This window comes from Tachyglossus aculeatus, chromosome 7 (assembly GCF_015852505.1).
Source record: "Tachyglossus aculeatus isolate mTacAcu1 chromosome 7, mTacAcu1.pri, whole genome shotgun sequence".
NCBI classification, from domain to species: domain Eukaryota; kingdom Metazoa; phylum Chordata; class Mammalia; order Monotremata; family Tachyglossidae; genus Tachyglossus; species Tachyglossus aculeatus.
In genome coordinates, this window is record NC_052072.1 from 28000503 (window position 1) to 28017001 (window position 16499).

The following is a 16499-nucleotide window of genomic DNA, read 5'->3' on the forward strand; positions in this document are numbered from 1 at the left end:
GGGCTCCCTCTCACCCACTGGGGACCACCAGGACTCTCGGCATCAGCCTGTGCTGCCCTTCCTGGAAAACGTCTCTGGACGCTTCACCCACGATAGCCCAGTTTCAATGGGAGCCTGGCCTTTGCCCTGAGCATGAACCACAACAAGAAGGGGAGGGGCAGGGGAGGGCCGCTGCATGGGAAATAATAATAATAATAATAATAATGGCATTTATTAAGCGCTTACTATGTGCAAAGCACTGTTCTAAGCACTGGGGAGGTTACAAGGTGATCAGGTTGTTCCATCGGGGGGGCTCACAGTCTTCATCCCCATTTTACAGATGAGGTAACTGAGGCACAGAGAAGTGACTTGGCCAAAGTCGCACAGCTGACAATTGGCAGAGCTGGGATTGGAACCCATGACCTCTGACTCCAAAGCCTGGGCTCTTTCCACTGAGCTACGCTGCTTCATTACCCAGGCATCTCTACTAGTCCAGAATTTTCCATCAATTCCAGCCCCATCTTGTTCCTGAGCCTTTCCCTTGCAGAGGAACCAAGAGGGAGTGGGCCCTCTGGGTGGGCCCACCCAGAGGTGGGCCATGGGGTCGGAGGACAAGTCCCACAGGGTCCTTTCCTGCCCAGCAATCATCCCGTGGAGGGCAGGAACTAGATCAGACTCCATTCTCTTATAACTTCCCCAGAGCTTAGTACAGTGCTCAGCACAGAGACAGCGCTTATCAAATACTGCAATCGTTGTAACACCGAGTCCAACATATCATTCGTTCCGGCTGGGCCAGCCCAACCTGACATAGTATAATAATAATGGCATTTATTAAGTGCTTACTATGTGCAAAGCATTGTTCTGAGCACTGGGAAGGTTACAAGGTGATCAGGTTGTCCCACGGGGGTCTCACAGTCTTAATCCCCATTTTACACATGAGGTAACTGAGGCACAGAGAAGTTTTAGACTGTGAGCCCACTGTTGGGTAGGGACTGTATATGTTGCCAACATGTACTTCCCAAGCGCTTAGTACAGTGCTCTGCACAAAGTAAGCGCTCAATAAATACGATTGATTGATTGATTAAACGACTTGCCCGAAGTCACACAGCTGACATTTGGCAGAGCCGGAATTTGAACCCATGACCTCTGACTCCAAAGCCCGGGCTCTTTTCCACTGAGCCACGCTGCTTCTCTGTATGAATGGGAGACCCCAGGCCAGGGGACCTTGAGGAGATGGAGAAGCAGGGTGGCTCACTGGAATGAGCATGGGCTCTGGAGTCAGAGGTCATGGGTTCAAATCCCGGCTCCGCCAATTGTCAGCTGTGTGACTTTGGGCAAGTCACTTCACTTCTCTGGGCCTCAGTTACCTCATCTGTAAAATGGGGTTTAAGACTGTGAGCCCCACATGGGACAACCTGATACCTTGTAACCTCCCCAGCGCTTAGAACAGTGCTTTGCGCATAGTAAGCGCTTAATAAATGCCATTATTATTATTATTATTATTATTATGGGAAGAGCTGAGCAGAAGGGGTTGGGCAGATTTTTAAGCATTCTGACATCCAGCATCTTCCAGATGCGGGCAGGTGATTTCCTTGGAGCTGGCAGGTCAGATCTTTGAGCGAGGCGTGGCCCGTCCACTCAGGACCAGGGGGTAGCGTGGAGGTGGCGGCAGAAGTGGGAAGGGAAGCCAAGAGACCAGGAGACCCAGAGACCCGGAGAGCGGCGATTCGGGGCAAGATGAGGGGAAGCCGGGGAGAGGGCAAGGTTGCGGCATGGGCCCCAGGGCGGCCGCCGGCTCGGGGATTACAGTTCTGTTGCCTGCTGTCGAGTTGGAGTTGACGACCAGCCGCCGGTGGCAAGAGCACAAAGACGGTCTGTGCCTGGGCCTGGGGTCAACGTGTTCCTGTCCATCACCGGGCAACCTGTCGAGGGGAGCAGAGGGAGGGAAGAGGGTGGGGGGAGGAAGGAAAAGAGAGGAGCCGTGAAGCCCCAGGCACAGCCCCGGCCTAAGGAAAAGATCCTAACACAAGTCCCAAAATGCAGCTTCTCCCCCGTCAGTCCCTTCCAGCCTTCCTCGGTGGTCTCTGCCCCTGCTTTCTTACCCCACATTCACACTCTTGTCTATAAATACACACACGTATTACTTCTACACACAACCACGTCCTCTGCCAAACAACAGTCAATCAATCAATGGTATTTATCGAGCACTTACTGTGTGCAGAGCACTGTAGCAAGAGCTTGGGAGAGTGTGGTACAACAGAGTTGGGGCACACGTTCCCTGCCCACAAGAAGCTTACGGCCTAGAGCTTACCCCACTCAACACTTTGATATGCTCCCTCCTACATATTCACTCACACACCCACTCAAACACCCCCAAACACTCTCCCTCCCTCCCTCCCTCCCTCCTAACTCCCTTGCCTCGGAACAAACTTCCGTACACCCCTTTTCACCCTCCCCTTTCCAGCCCCGCTTCCCACAAAAACACCACCTGCCTAGATTTCCACCTGCTCTTCAACCTAGGCACATCCCTGCAGAAACAGCCCTTGGTCTGGTGGACAGGGACGGGGACTGTGTCCAATCCGCTTCCCCTGCATCTCCGTCGTGCTTGAAAAAAGCCTTGGCACATATTAAGCCCTTAACAGACACTCCAGTTACCGTTACTATCATTCGCATAAACCCACCCAAACCCACCCACCTTTCGATTCCTAGCACAAATTTCCCAACACATTCTTCTCTACATAGGGCTACACTTCCATCTACACATTCTTCCCATTACATCCTTCCCTCTTTCCACATAGACCCACCCTCCAAATACACACACTCACACATACACACCCTTCCATCTGCCCAGCCATGCAGCCGATCTTACCGGCACAGACACCAGAACTACAGGCTGCCCTATTTTTCCCATCCCTGCAGCCTTTCTTAGGTAGGCCAGAAGTCTGAAGGCCCCCAGTCGATTGGTCAGGCTCTCTCTCCCTCCCTACCCACCTTCTCCCTGTTTCCCTCCCTTTCCCACCTCCCAGCCTTTTCCCAAAGCGATCTTACATCTGGAAAAGACTTCCCGCTCCAAACCGCCCCTCTTCTCTCCCTGTTTTCCCACCCTATTTTAGCAGAACTCAAGGATAGCTCCTCCAGGAAGTTTTCCGTGACAGTCCACCCACTCCCCAAGCTACCAGTCCATCTGGGAACTAACACCTCCCTCTCAACTGCTTTCTGACCTAAGTGCCTCTCTCTAACCACATGGGAGATGGAGGGAAGAGTTCCCTGAGGGCCATCTGGATTAATAACTGTAGTATTTGTTAAGCTCTCCCAATTTGCTAAGTACCATACTAAGCACTGGGGAAGATACAAGAGCCCGTTGTTGGGTAGGGACCGTCTCTACATGTTGCCGACTTGTACTTCCCAATAATAATAATAATAATAATAATAATGGTATTTGTTCAGCACTTACTAGGTGCAAAGCACTGTTCTAAGCACTAGGGAGGTTACAAGGTAATCAGGTTGTCCCACGGGGGAGCTCACGGTTTGAATCCCCATTTTACCGATGAGGTAACTGAGGCCCAGAGAAGTGAAGTGACTTGCCCAAAGTCACACAGCTGACAGTTGGCAGAGCCGATATTTGAACCCATGACCTCTGACTCCAAAGCCCGGGCTCTTTCCACTGAGCCACGCTGCTTCTCTGAAGCAGCACTTCCCAAGTGGTTCCCAAGCGCTTAGTACAGTGCTCTGCACAGTAAGCACTCAATAAATACGACCAAATGAATGAATGAATAATCAGGTTGGATACAATCCCTGTCCCACATGGGGCTCCCGGTCTGAGGAGGCAGAAAAGTTGTTGAATCTCCATTTTACAGATGAGGAAGCTGGGGCACAGAGTCACTAAATGACTTGCCCAGGGTCACACAACAGACAAGTAGTGGAGACAGGATGAGAACCCAGATCCCCTGACTCCCAATCCGGTGCTCTTTCCACTGGGCCCCTCTGCTCTCTAGGATTCTGTGAGTGACAGAAGGGTCCAAACTCTGCGTCCTCCCTGTCACCTGGAGTCGGGGTTAATCCCCATCCCACGCCACCAACCCAGACTGTAGACCTCAGGGGAGGGCAGTACCCCCAACCCCTCAGCCTCTCCCCATAATGAGTTCACAGGAGCTTAATGTCCTGTTCCTCCTTTGGCTCTTTCCTTGGGGTCTTTAAGTACCTGATTTGAAATGATTAGAAATTCCTTCCGAGGGGCTGTTGGATTTTGCTCGATTTATGCTCAGAAGGCATCTTATCAGGCAGAAACTCCTCACCCTGGGCTTCAAGGCTGTCCATCACCTCGCCCCCTCCTACCTCCCCTCCCTTCTCTCCTTCTCCAGCCCAGTCCGCACCCTCCGCTCCTCCACCGCTGATCTCCTCACCGTACCTCGCTCTCACCTGTCCCGCCATCGACCCCCGGCCCACGTCATCCCCCGGGCCTGAAATGCCCTCCCTCTGCCCATCCACCAAGCTAGATCTCTTCCTCCCTTCAAGGCCCTGCTGAGAGCTCACCTCCTCCAGGAGGCCTTCCCAGACTGAGCCCCTTCCTTCCTCTCCCCCTCGTCCCCCTCTCCATCCCCCCCATCTTACCTCCTTCCCTTCCCCACAGCACCTGCATATATGTATATATGTTTGTACATATTTTTTACTCTATTTATTTATTTAATTTGTACATATCTATTCTATTTATTTTATTTTGTTAGTATGTTTGGTTTTGTTTTCTGTCTCCCCCTTTTAGACTGTGAGCCCACTGTTGGGTAGGGACTGTCTCTATATGTTGCCAATTTGTACTTCCCAAGCGCTTAGTATAGTGCTCTGCACATAGTAAGCGCTCAATAAATATGATTGATGATGATGATGATGATCTTTGTACATATTTACTATTCTATTTATTTTATTTCGTGAATATGTTTTGTTTTGTTGTCTGTCTCCCCCTTCTAGACTGTGAGCCCGCTGTTGGGTAGGGACCGTCTCTATATGTTGCCAACTTGGTCTTCCCAAGCGCTTAGTACAGTGTTCTGCACACAGTAAGCGCTCCCTAACACTTGTCTCCATCCATCAAAGGCCTCAGGTAGCAGGCCACGGCCACGGCCTGGGCCGGGCTGGTCACTTTGTTTGGATCTCTGCTCCAGGACAGAGGACCCAACTTTTTTCTTATGGCATTTGTTAAGCACTTACTGTGTGATGAGCACCGTTCTAAGCACTGGGGTAGATACAAATGAGGTTGAACACAGTCCCTGCACCACGTCTTCCAGACTGTAAGCCCGCTGTTGGGTAGGGACCGTCTCTATATGTTGCCAACTTGTACTTCCCAAGCGCTTAGTACAGTTCTCTGTGCACAGTAAGTGCTCAATAAATACGACTGAATGAATGAATGAATGAACGTGGGGCTCACAGTCTAGGTAGGATTGAATCCCCATTTTACAGTTGAGGAAACTGAGGCAAAAAGAAGTGACTTGCCCAAAGTCACGCAGCAGACACGTGGTGGAGCCAGAATTAGAACCCAGGTCCTCTGAATCCCTGGTCCGTCTGCTTTCCACTAGGCCGTGCTGCTTCAATTAGCCGGGAGTAGCCAACACCAAAACCAACCAACCCACCAACATCACCTGCTTCTCCTCAGAGACCCCATTACCAGGGGATGGGGGGTGGGTAGGGGGACTGGGGGAATTGGTTCTGCTACAGGTCCCATCACACTGCTTGTTTGTTCCCACTCCCCGCACTACGGCTCATGGGGTTGGCCCAGTCTAGGCAACGTCCAGTTGAGGAAGATGAGGAGGGGCTTGCAAGAGGAGGAGCTCTCCGTGCTGGAGTGGGAAGGGAGAGCTTGGGGACGGCTGGGAGCTGGGGACATTTTCTCCCTCCTGGGATGGGCTGCCCAGAGAACTGGGTTGGACTTACTCCCCTCTTAATAATAATAATAATAATGGTATTTGTTAAACACTTATTATGTGTAAAGCACCGTTCTAAGCGCTGGGGGATACAAGGTGATCAGGTTGTCCCACGCAGGGCCCACAGTCTTAATCCCCATTTTACACATGAGGGAACTGAGGCCCAGAGAAGTGAAGTGACTTGCCCAAAGTCACACAGCTGACAATTGATGGAGCCGGAATTTGAACCCATAACCTCTGACTCCCAAGTCCGGGCTCTTTCCACTGAGCCACGCTGCTTCTCTAACATCTCTTCCCTAACATCCAGTCGGTAGGCTGGGAGAAGTAGCATGGCATAGTGGATGCAGCATGGGCCTGAGGAGTCAGGAGGCCACGGGTTCTAATCCCGACTCGGCCACTTGTCTGCTGTGTGACTTTGGGCATGTCACTTCACTGTGCCTCAGCTACCTCATCTGTAAAATGGGGATTGAGACTGGGAGCCCCATGTGGGACAGGGAATTTGTCGAACCTGATTTGCTTCTATCGAGCCAAGCACTTAGTACAGTGCCTGGCACACAGTAAGCACTTAACAAAGACCACAGTTATTATATTGGGCTCAGCCAGGATTCTTTCAGTAAACTCATTATGGGCAGGGGACATAGCTGCTAATTCTGTTGTATTGTACTAACCCAAGTGCTTAGTACAAGCCTCTATACGTAATAAGTGCTCAATAAATACCCTTGATTGATTGATTTCTGCGCTCCAGAGAGCAGATGAGGATGCTTAGTACCGTGCTCTGCACACAGTAGGTGTTTAATAAACACTATTACTAATTACTCCATCAATATTAAGCCCAGATACCAGCAGTCCTTATAAGCTCTGGGGGCAGGCAGGAGTTTCAAGGGTGGCATCCAACCTGGGTGCCATGATAATAATAATAATAATAATAAGGATGGCATTTATTAAGCGCTTACTATGTGCAGAGAACTGTTCTAAGCGCTGGGGAGGTTACAAGGTGATCAGGTTGTCCCACGGGGGGCTTACAGTCTTCATCCCCATTTTACAGATGAGGGAACTGAGGCCTAGGGAAGTGAAGTGACTTGCCCAAGGTCACACAGCTGAGATTTGAACCCATGACCTCTGACTCCAAAGCCCCGGCTCTTTCTACTAGTCCGTGGCCGTTAGACAATCGGGGTTCAGTGTTCCAGGTGCGCAGGGCAGCCCCACGGACGCCACAGTCTTTTAGACTGTGAGCCCACTGTTGGGTAGGGACTGTCTCTATATGTTGCCAATTTGTACTTCCCAACCGCTTAGTACAGTGCTCTGCACATAGTAAGCGCTCAATAAATACGATTGATGATGATGATGATGATGGTGTCTCTCTCTCTCTCTCTCTCTCTCTTTCTCTCTCTCCCCCCCCCCCCCCCCCCCCCCCACCACTCCAAGCTCAGAGATGCAGGGAAAGCCCTTCAGCGGGATCAGTTGCTCCCGGTTTCTGAGGGTCTCCCAGATGGATGAGAAATTCAGCAAGGATTGACTGAGCCCGAGAGGCTGGGCAGTCCCCCACCTGCCCCCCAAGTTTGGAAGGGCTCCCCAGCTCCATCTGTCCCTTCCTCACAGCCAGCCTCATCCTCCGCCACTCTGGGTAAGGAAGGCATCAGAGTGGTGGCTGTTGAATTTGGGATATTGAAGACAGAACTATGAAAGAGACCTCCTGGGCCAGGGGAGTCCCCTACTACCTGCCCTCAGCCCACAGATGGAGGGGTCAGTGAGTTCCAGGTGTCTATCTAGGAGGCAGCTACTGGTCGGGGAAGACGAGCAGAGGCAGGATGATGGATGCGGCAGGGAAAACGATCACCATTCTGACATAATAATAATAATGATGGCATTTATTAAGTGCTTACTATGTGCAAAGCACTGTTCTACGCGCTGGGGAGGTTACGAGGTGATCAGGTTGACCCACGGGGGGCTCACAGTCTTAATCCCCATTTTACAGATGAGGTAGCTGAGGCACAGAGAAGTTAAGTGACTTGCCCAAAGTCACACAGCTGACAATTGGTGGAGCCGGGATTTGAACCCATGACCTCTGACTCCAAAGCCCGTGCTCTTTCCGCTGAGCCACACCACTGTCCAGAGCCAAGTGCCAATTCCCTGTGTCTGCTGCGGCTTCTGCCATTTGTCCAAGGCCTAGTTCTAATTCTCTGTGTCTCGTGACTTCCCGAATCCTTGAGTTTACGTTTCTCTTCTAATCACTCAATGAGAGAGGTCAAGGTCCAAGATCAAAACCATAGCCCAAATCCTTCGGTCCGCAGGGACCTTTCCCCACCAAGAAGAGGAAGTCCAGCTGGTCCGGGTCCCCCGCCAAATAAAAAAGAAGAAAGAGGAGCCTGCAGCAGGAGTGGTTTAGGTGAGACTAAAGGAGGAGCACCCAGTGGGTGGGACTGTCTTTAAACAGAGGATGGATCGTCTTCTGGCTAGGATGGGTGAGGAAAGGGATGCGATGGCTCCTCAAGTCTTCGGCTTCCTAATTCCCCACCCCCTCCCTCTTCCCTGGCTGCTTTCGAGACACCGGGGGGCCCGGCTGCCTTCCTGGGAATAATTGAAAGGAGCAGATGAGAGAAGAATCTCATGAGGCTGGGGGCGGGAGTCAGGGGGGTGCAGAGGGTGGAGGGAGTGGAGGACCGGGGGGTGCCACAGAGGACAGTCAGCCCCAACTTCAGCCCCGAAGCAATGAACACTAATCGTGTTACACCAACGGCCTCCCTCTCCTGGCACCCAGCAGCCCGCCTAGGTCTGGGGCCAGGCTGGGCCCTGGTCTGGGCTGGGGTGGGGGGGGCGGGGAATCACTTGAAATCCGATGTAAATGTTTTGATGTGCAGCAACAGCTTAGGACCCGGGTCAGGTTTCTCGGGGTCGGCTATATTTATCTCTGTGATTCCATGCCAGCGGGGAGACTTTAAATGGCACCTGGCAGTTGGCGTGAAGGGACTCAGACGCCCGGAGGCCAGGCGAGGCTGCAGGACCGAACGCTCCCATGGAATTCTACGAAACGTCCCCCTACTTCTTCCCTGAGCAGAGGCTTTACGAGGATGAGAACTACTTCCCTGGCCGGCTCCCGCAGCCCGGCTACGGGGAGCCGGCGGAGCTGGGGCTGTGCCCGGAGGGTCGGGGGGCGCTGGAGGAGCCGGGGCCCAGGGGGCCGGACCACTGTCCGGGCCAGTGCCTGCCCTGGACCTGTAAGGTTTGCAAGCGTAAGACGGTGTCCGTGGACCGGCGGAGGGCGGCCACGCTGAGGGAGAAGCGGAGGCTCAAGAAAGTGAACGAGGCGTTTGAGGCCCTGAAACGTAGCACGCTCCTGAACCCCAACCAGCGCCTGCCCAAGGTGGAGATCCTGCGGAGCGCCATCCAGTACATCGAGCGGCTCCAGGCCCTGCTCAGCTCCCTCAACCAGGAGGAGCGGGACCTGCGCTTTCGCTCTGGGGCCCCCCAGCCCGGGGTAAGTGCCCCCCGAACGCACACACAACCGCCGGAACTCACCCAGCGCAGGTCCGAGGGATGACGGGGCGAGTGGCACAGGCCTGAGGGAGCCCAAGGGGAGGGGAGAGAGTCGGTGGCCCAGCTTTGACCCCCGAAGGAAAGTCTTCGGTGAGACATCAGCCCACCGGGGAGGCCGGGCGGTCTCCTTCTCCGAGGTCCCGAAGAACAGCAGAGAACCTGGCCAGAGTCGAGGGGATGGGCGGTTGTCCTGCCAGCTGGAAGTAGGGCCGTAACAGGACCTCCAGGCCTGTGCCCCCTCTAGGACCGTCCCCCACTGGGCCTTGATGTTCCTCACACATCGTGAAAGGCTAACACCCAGAGCAGCTGGGTTCGGGGCTAACTCCCTGGCTGCCCAGAAGGCCCTGGAGGCCTGTGGAGTGACGGTGGAGGTGGATATTATTAGTCCAGCACCCCTGCTCTCCTAGACGGGACCCCTCTAGGCTGAGGACCAGAAACTCAGGCTTGCAGATCTGCCCTCAGCACGTGCCAGGTGTAACTCCTCCTCTCCACCCGTCTCTTCCCAGGCATCGCTTGGCTAGGAAGCCAACGGCTGGGAGAGCCACAGAGGTCGGTGCAATATTAGGAACACACTGGAGGTGGACACGGAGGCAGAGGAAGCCATCCAGGGCTGGGGATCTAGAACCCAGCGGGCTGCTTTAGACGGGGAATTCTAGACACATGGGAGGAGATGGGAAAATCGCAGGAGAGAGCCCTGACTGGTGCCCGCCTTGCTCCTCCTGACAACTTCCCGAGAGCGCTGCCCTGCTTCATCTGACCCTAGCACTCCTCTCTCCCTGGCACAACCCCGGGAGCTGACGGCCCGCTCCCGTTGGCGCCACAATCGGGTCGGCTCTCTTCCCATTGCCCGGACCTTTTTACCGGCTTCATCACCTGTGCCCTCTGCCCCCTAGGTGCCCAGTGAGTGTGGTTCCCACAGTGCTTCCTGTAGTCCAGAATGGGGCACCGGCCTGGAGTTCAGCGGGAACCCCGGAGGTAAGTCTGCCTTGCTGCTGGGCCGTGCTCTCCTTGAGGCGATGGGAGAGGCCTCAGTGGGATGGAGGGTAGGGGGTCCCCAATCCCCCTGGGAGATCCCCTAAAGCCCCAACATGCCACCCCCGAGCCCTCGGCCCCACCTTCCCAGATTGGAATCAGTGCTCCTCCCACCTCCCCATTCTGCCCTCCATGGCCCTCCCTCCCTCCCCAGTTTCCCAAAACAGCAATAATTCCACCAGTCCCCAGCTCCTGACCCTTTAACTCTTCCTTTAGCGGGGAGATGGAGAGGTTGGGATTCTGAAGACAGATAGAGCCTGCCCCCTTCCCCAGGAGGTCCTGCCCAAAGTCAACCCCTCCCTCCCAGCTCCAAGGGAAGAGAGGGGAGTAGGAGGAGGAGAGGGACTGAATGCTCTTCCAGCAGAGTCACGGGAAAACCGAAACCGGGACTAGCCAGTGGCGGCTCTAACACCAACGAAATATTATCCCCTCTTGACCTCTATTCCTGGCTATCCAGCACACTTCTTACACCCCTTGGAATTATGGCTTCCAAATTCCAAAGGAGGGTAGGGGGCAGTGGAGGTGAAGTGCTGGGTTAGTGGGGAGACACATACATTCCCTAGCCTGGGTCACATGACTCCTGGGTTTTCAGGATGTGCTGTGCGGCCTGGGGCAAGTCCCTTGCCCTCTCTGGTCTCGGATATCTCCTTCTGTCCAGTAGGAAGGCTCATTCAAGGCTCTCACATCCCTTCCCTATGAAGAAAGTAGAGCTGGGCAGGGAGAGAAGATCACTGCAGTGAGAGAACACGCTCTGGCTATAGACCCACAGCTTCCTTAGGAAATGGGGAGCTAATCTCGAGTCACTGATCCGAGTGCCTGAAGGCTTTGTGGGGAGGGGTCCGGACAGCGCTCAAGCCCACCCCGTTCCCCACTGACCTTCCCCTCCCTTCCACAGATCCTCTGCTCCACGACGACTCCGCCGACGCCCGCAACCTACACTCACTCACCTCCATCGTGGAGAGCATCACCGTGGACGATGTCTCCGCAGCCTTCCCTGGAGAGACCGGGACCAACTGAGGCTCAGGATGCTGGGAGGGCCACCCGGACTGCTGACGAGGGTGGTCCCAGGACCAAGATTCTCTCTGCTGCCGTGGGGTCGGCCCTGACCCATTTCCCTGGCCGAGCCTAAAGACGGTCAGCACTCCTGTCGTGCTGATTGCTTAATTGGGTTTGCCCGGGACTCAGAGGCAGAAATGGGCTCCTCTCGAACTGGATGCCAAGTTCCAGGGCTAGCGTTTGCCTTCTGTGCATGAATAGAAAGACAGGGAGGCCGTCCTCTGGCCCCGCCACTGCCCCTTCCATTCCAGCAGGAGAAAAGTCACCTTCCCCTAGCCCCCTGCCCAAGATTTCTGAACAAAGGCACTGGCATCCAGGCTAGGCTGGGACATCAGCCCTTTTCATCTCCCTGCAGTGCCCTGCCCAGGCCTGGGCCCTCCCTGGGTCCTGTCTGCGTGGACCGGTGGATGGCAATCCGCCCCACTGTTGCGGGCCCGGGCAAACTCTTGTATTGTTGATCAGTCTTGTGTTGTTACTGTTGTTGTTTTTAAAGTTGCCATCTGACCAATTCTGCCCCAGGACCCCCAAGGTTGGCAGCAGGGGCTAGTAGGGTGCGGGTGTTTTTTTTACTAAGCATTGTGTGGATTTGCTATTGTTGTTTTTCATTTTTGCTAACTTATTTGAGTTTTCATTCCTTGATTTTTTTAAATAAAGAGCAAAGTGTTTGGAGAGCTTAGGGGACCTGGGTCCTCTGCCCAACGGCCCCCCTTCAAACGGGGCCAGCCTCTTCCCCCAAAATGCTCAGTACTTCCTCCATGACCCCAACCAAGGGGAAGGGAGGCGTGGCCGGTGGCTACTCCAATCTGCTTCCAACCCCTAATAATAATAATAATAATAATAATAATAATAATAATAATAATAATAATAATAACAATAATAATGACATTATTAAGCGCTTACTATGTGCAAAGCACTGTTCTAAGCACTGGGGAGGTTACAAAGTGATCCAGTTGTCCCACGGGGGGCTCACAGTCTTAATTCCCATATTAAATAGACATACAGCTCATTATATTTTCTGTTTCTCAAGATAGCAGTGCACTGGGAGGACCGCACCCATCTCCCTGCTATCCTGCCCCAGAAAACCCCACCCAAGGACATACCCGCATGATAATTTGCCCTGCCCTGCCCAATCTAACTAACCCTTAAACAATCTGCCCCACTAGCTAACTAGCCAACAGGCAGAGCCCCTACAAAGATTTAACAAGATGAGGGGAATAACATGACTGAGCCCAAACATCTGACATGATTGGTATGGGTGTCTACTGAACTAAGGAAATTGCCCATAAGTCTTTAGACACTGGGAACTCACCCTTAGAAGAACTGTCCAGTTAGTAGGTCCCCAGGGAGTGAACTCAAACAGGGCTGCTGGAAAAGGTGTCTATTCTTCTCTTCCCATGGTAAGCCTGAACAGGAATTGGGAGGTTCCAGACAGCTAGCAGTTGATAATAAGTGCTTACTGTATGCAGAGCACTGTACTAAGCACTGCGGAAAAGATGCAGAGTGGGAATACTTGGTAAGGACAAGACTGGAGGGGAAATGTGAGTGAGAGCACAGGATAGGAGGAAGCTAAGGTCTGGACTTAGTTTGCAAAATGCTTTATATCAGATTTCACTCTCCTTTGGTTAGATTTACAGCCTCCTTTCCTGAAATTACCTCACTGTTCTCCCGAGGGAACTTGCTCGGCTTACTGAAAAGGAGGGAGCAGGGCCGGGAAGTGGCAGGTGGACTACAGTGGGATGCAGGGAGGGAGGGAAGGGGAGGGAGTGGGAGGGTGAGTGAATGAAAAAGAGAGGGGTGCGAGTTTGTGCGTGTGTAGGGAGAGTGAGTGGGTGAGTGAAGGAGAGAGGGTGTGTGTGTGTGAATAAAAGAATACTTTTTTCTCTGGAAGGGGAGTTGGGAAGCCCAAAGTAGGGTGGAAAGGGGACAGAAATATAGCACAACTATAACCTTGAAACGTTTCATCCGGGCCCTATTAATGGGAAGTTCTTCCCTACGTCTAGCCTAATGCTTTTCGCTACACTCGTCACACATTCCTCTCCTCCTCATCCCCCATGAAGATACGGACTTTTCCACCTTCTAACAACCCTTCATAATAGACCTTAAAATCGTCTCTGACTTTCCCCCTCCAGCACGCTGGAGACAAGGGCCTGGCCTGGCCTGCAGTCAGCTGGTTATTGACTGGATTACAAGTCTGATTGACCACATGGATTTTGCCCTGCTGAAGCTGCTTAGAAGTACTGCAGGGAGTCCGAAAAAAAAACCCAGGCTAGCGATCAGAGGTAAAAAGGAGCAGATAAGACCTGACCTTGTTTTAAAATCTGAGTTTATTGGTGTGTACACACATCCACACACATCCATACGCACACGCGCACACGGACACACACACACAAACACATCCATTCCTGATGCTAGAGGAGCCAATACAGTACTGAAGAGGAACCTGATGGGACAGAGTGAGGGCAAGGACTGGTGGGCCACTGGTGACTCTCCAAATGAAAATTTAAAAAATCTATCAGGCATTAGGTAAGGATACACCAAGACAACACCCCTGCCCCGCTCCTTTTCCATGGCCAACTTCTTCCAGCTGCTGCCCCGGAACCAAGCTGGGGAGGGGCCTGGGGAGATGGGCTGCAGCTCAGGGCAAGCCTTTCCAACCCTAGCCCCCAAGTGCTGGGGGAAAATTTAAAAAATTGAAAAGTTCCCTAAAGTGTAATTGATGGCACCGTGATCCCTGTGACCAAGTCAGCTGCTCCCAAGACTCAGATCCTTGACCCCCTAACGCTGATCCATAGAAGGCCTGGAAAGGGCTTTACATTCTGACCCATATTGCGGTTCCCTGTCTCTCTCCCTCCCCTAATCTCGCTCTCCTCCACCTCCCATCCACACCCCACTCTCACCCACTAAGACTCCCTTCTTGGCTCCCAAACCCCTCTGGTCCCTGCATAAACCAGGTTCGCTTGCTCCTGGGAAGGAGCGGTGGGGAACAGATCCTCACTTAGTCCAGACCACCTTCAGGCCTGTGAATCCCTCACAACTCCCTCCGCCCTAGCAGAGCCGAGGCCTCAGTAGCGTCTCAAGCCTTGGGACTGACCCCAAAGGGAGGGAGACAAGGCAAAGATTATGTGAAGGATTTCCTCCCCTGTAACCCCTTCCTGAAAAAAGCAATGAAAGACCCAAGCGCTGACCACTGGCGCTGACCACTCTCCCTTCCCTCCTCTCTGCCCAGGTCGGAGAACTCTGCTCAGCCATCCACCCTTGTGGCCTCAGCATTCCCTTCTGGAAGGAAGCATGCTTCGTGCCCACTGGTTGGCTGAGGGACCGGTGCTCTGCAGAGCATTGACAGTAGCCTGGAGATGGACCGACACTGTCCCAGGCCCAAAGGGGCTCTCACACCCCGAGGAAGCGACTAAGTAGAGTGCGGCACCCTGGGAGGAGTCGGGGACTGAATTTGGCCCTGAGTTATCCTGGATGGAGCCAGGATCAATATTCAAAAGCTGGGAGCAGAGAGATTTCCAGGCTCACCCTGGGGCAATGGAGAGCTCAGGGGAGGCCCTCTAAGTCAAAGTTTACCACCAACTGCTGTCCTGGGACCCCTTATCCCTCTCAATCCCCCAGGGCTTGCTGGGACTATGTCAGTCCCCTGCCCCGCCCCCCACCAGAAGACCATGGCAGAATTAGGATAGGGGCAGGAGCTGTCAGATAGGCCATAGTGAGCCTGCTCAAAAGTTCACGTAGCCCTGCAGTCACTCCTCTGGCCCCAGCCCTGCCCCAGCTGGGCTCAGGAGTGGTCTCAATCCCTGCTGGGATCTGGCAGGGCTGCCAATCCCCACTGCCTCTCTCTGGGAAGCAGTCTGGGAAGTGGGGAGGCAGCTGACCCCTAGGTAGGAGCTGCTAGCCCCAAGCAGCAAGGGTGTCCTGGTAGTTGGATTTGCTTTATTTCAAGTGGAAAACCCACAGTCTTCTGTGGGCATCTGGAAAGAGAGGGCAAGAGGACAGCAGTGCCAGGAGCTTCACCTAACCGGACTCCACTCTGGGCCTCTCTCTTTCAACCCATCCAGGTTTCTCCTTCCCTTCCGGTCCCTATTTCTCTCACCAGCCCTCTGGTCTACCTGGAACTTCCCAGAACCTACTGCAGGAACTGGCACAGAGCCTACTCCGGAGGTAAGGTGGGAAAGACCCCTTAGCTTAAACTGCTCATTGTGGACAGATGGATGTGGATTTAAGGTCCCTTCTCTCTGCCTTTAAACCCACTCCCACCCCCCAGTCTAAAGCTGCTGGAGAAGGAAGAGAAAGTGGAGATCCAGATATCCCCTAAGGGTGACACAAACTCCAGCTTGGGGGCGTGTGGGGGGTGGGCGCTGAAGAAAGGCTTCTTAAGGTCAGAAAACTTGCAATGAGTCTACAGATGAAGACTGACCAGAATAGAGATCATTGCTGCCTCCGGGAGGACAGGCCCAGAGTCGATGCTGGTGCCATCGCCCCTTCAGCTTGGAGCTGTGCCAACCTGCCGAACAGGATACCCTCTGCCCCTGGCTGCCAGGATAAGGGGATGAGTCACTGTCAGCCTCCAGACCCCCAGGCAGAAGAGGAAAGAGTCAGGGTTGGGCCCTCACTCCTAGCGTGGCGGGCTGGGGCCCGGCCAACAGGCCCTTAGCAACATCCACACGAGACACGAGGACGAAGGAAACCTGAGGGACACAGAAAAGCCAAGGGGAGCAGTGGACGATGAGTATATTCTTAGACCCAGAGGCCAGGGTGACTGGAGAGTTCACGGACAAGACTGGGAGCGACTTGGCAGGGAACAAGCAGGAGGGGACGGGTCTGTCGCCAGGTGAAGAGGGAGCTGGTTGGGGGCACTCAGTCTCGAAAGGCGGAGAGCATGTGTCCATACAGATAGTGGGAATGCACTGGGAAAAGAGAGAGAGAGAGAGAGAAGATGGGGAAGAGGAGAGGAGATGGGGGAGAGAGGAAGAGAGAGGGTAATTAGGG

General features: G+C 53.7%; 2 protein-coding genes across 9 annotated transcripts in view; one reads left to right on the forward strand and one right to left on the reverse strand.

The window, feature by feature from the left end:
- Nucleotides 1-8901: 8901 nt before the first annotated feature.
- MYOG (myogenin) lies at nt 8902-11471 on the forward strand. Its single transcript, XM_038749618.1, has 3 exons — nt 8902-9363; nt 10316-10397; nt 11350-11471. Exons 1-3 carry the CDS (start codon nt 8902-8904, stop codon nt 11469-11471), a joined length of 666 nt encoding a protein of 221 aa, XP_038605546.1.
- A 2345-nt stretch (nt 11472-13816) lies between these two features.
- Nucleotides 13817-16499, reverse strand: part of PPFIA4 (PTPRF interacting protein alpha 4) — a 73430-nt gene continuing 70747 nt past the window's right edge. For all 8 annotated transcript variants that reach the window (XR_005451843.1, XR_005451842.1, XR_005451841.1 and 5 more), the window contains one exon: nt 13817-16417. Coding sequence is in view for 3 of the 8 variants with exons in the window: in XM_038748994.1 (XP_038604922.1) it covers nt 16368-16417 (50 nt within the window). In the remaining 5 variants the exon portion in view is untranslated. The remainder of the gene's footprint in view (nt 16418-16499) is intronic.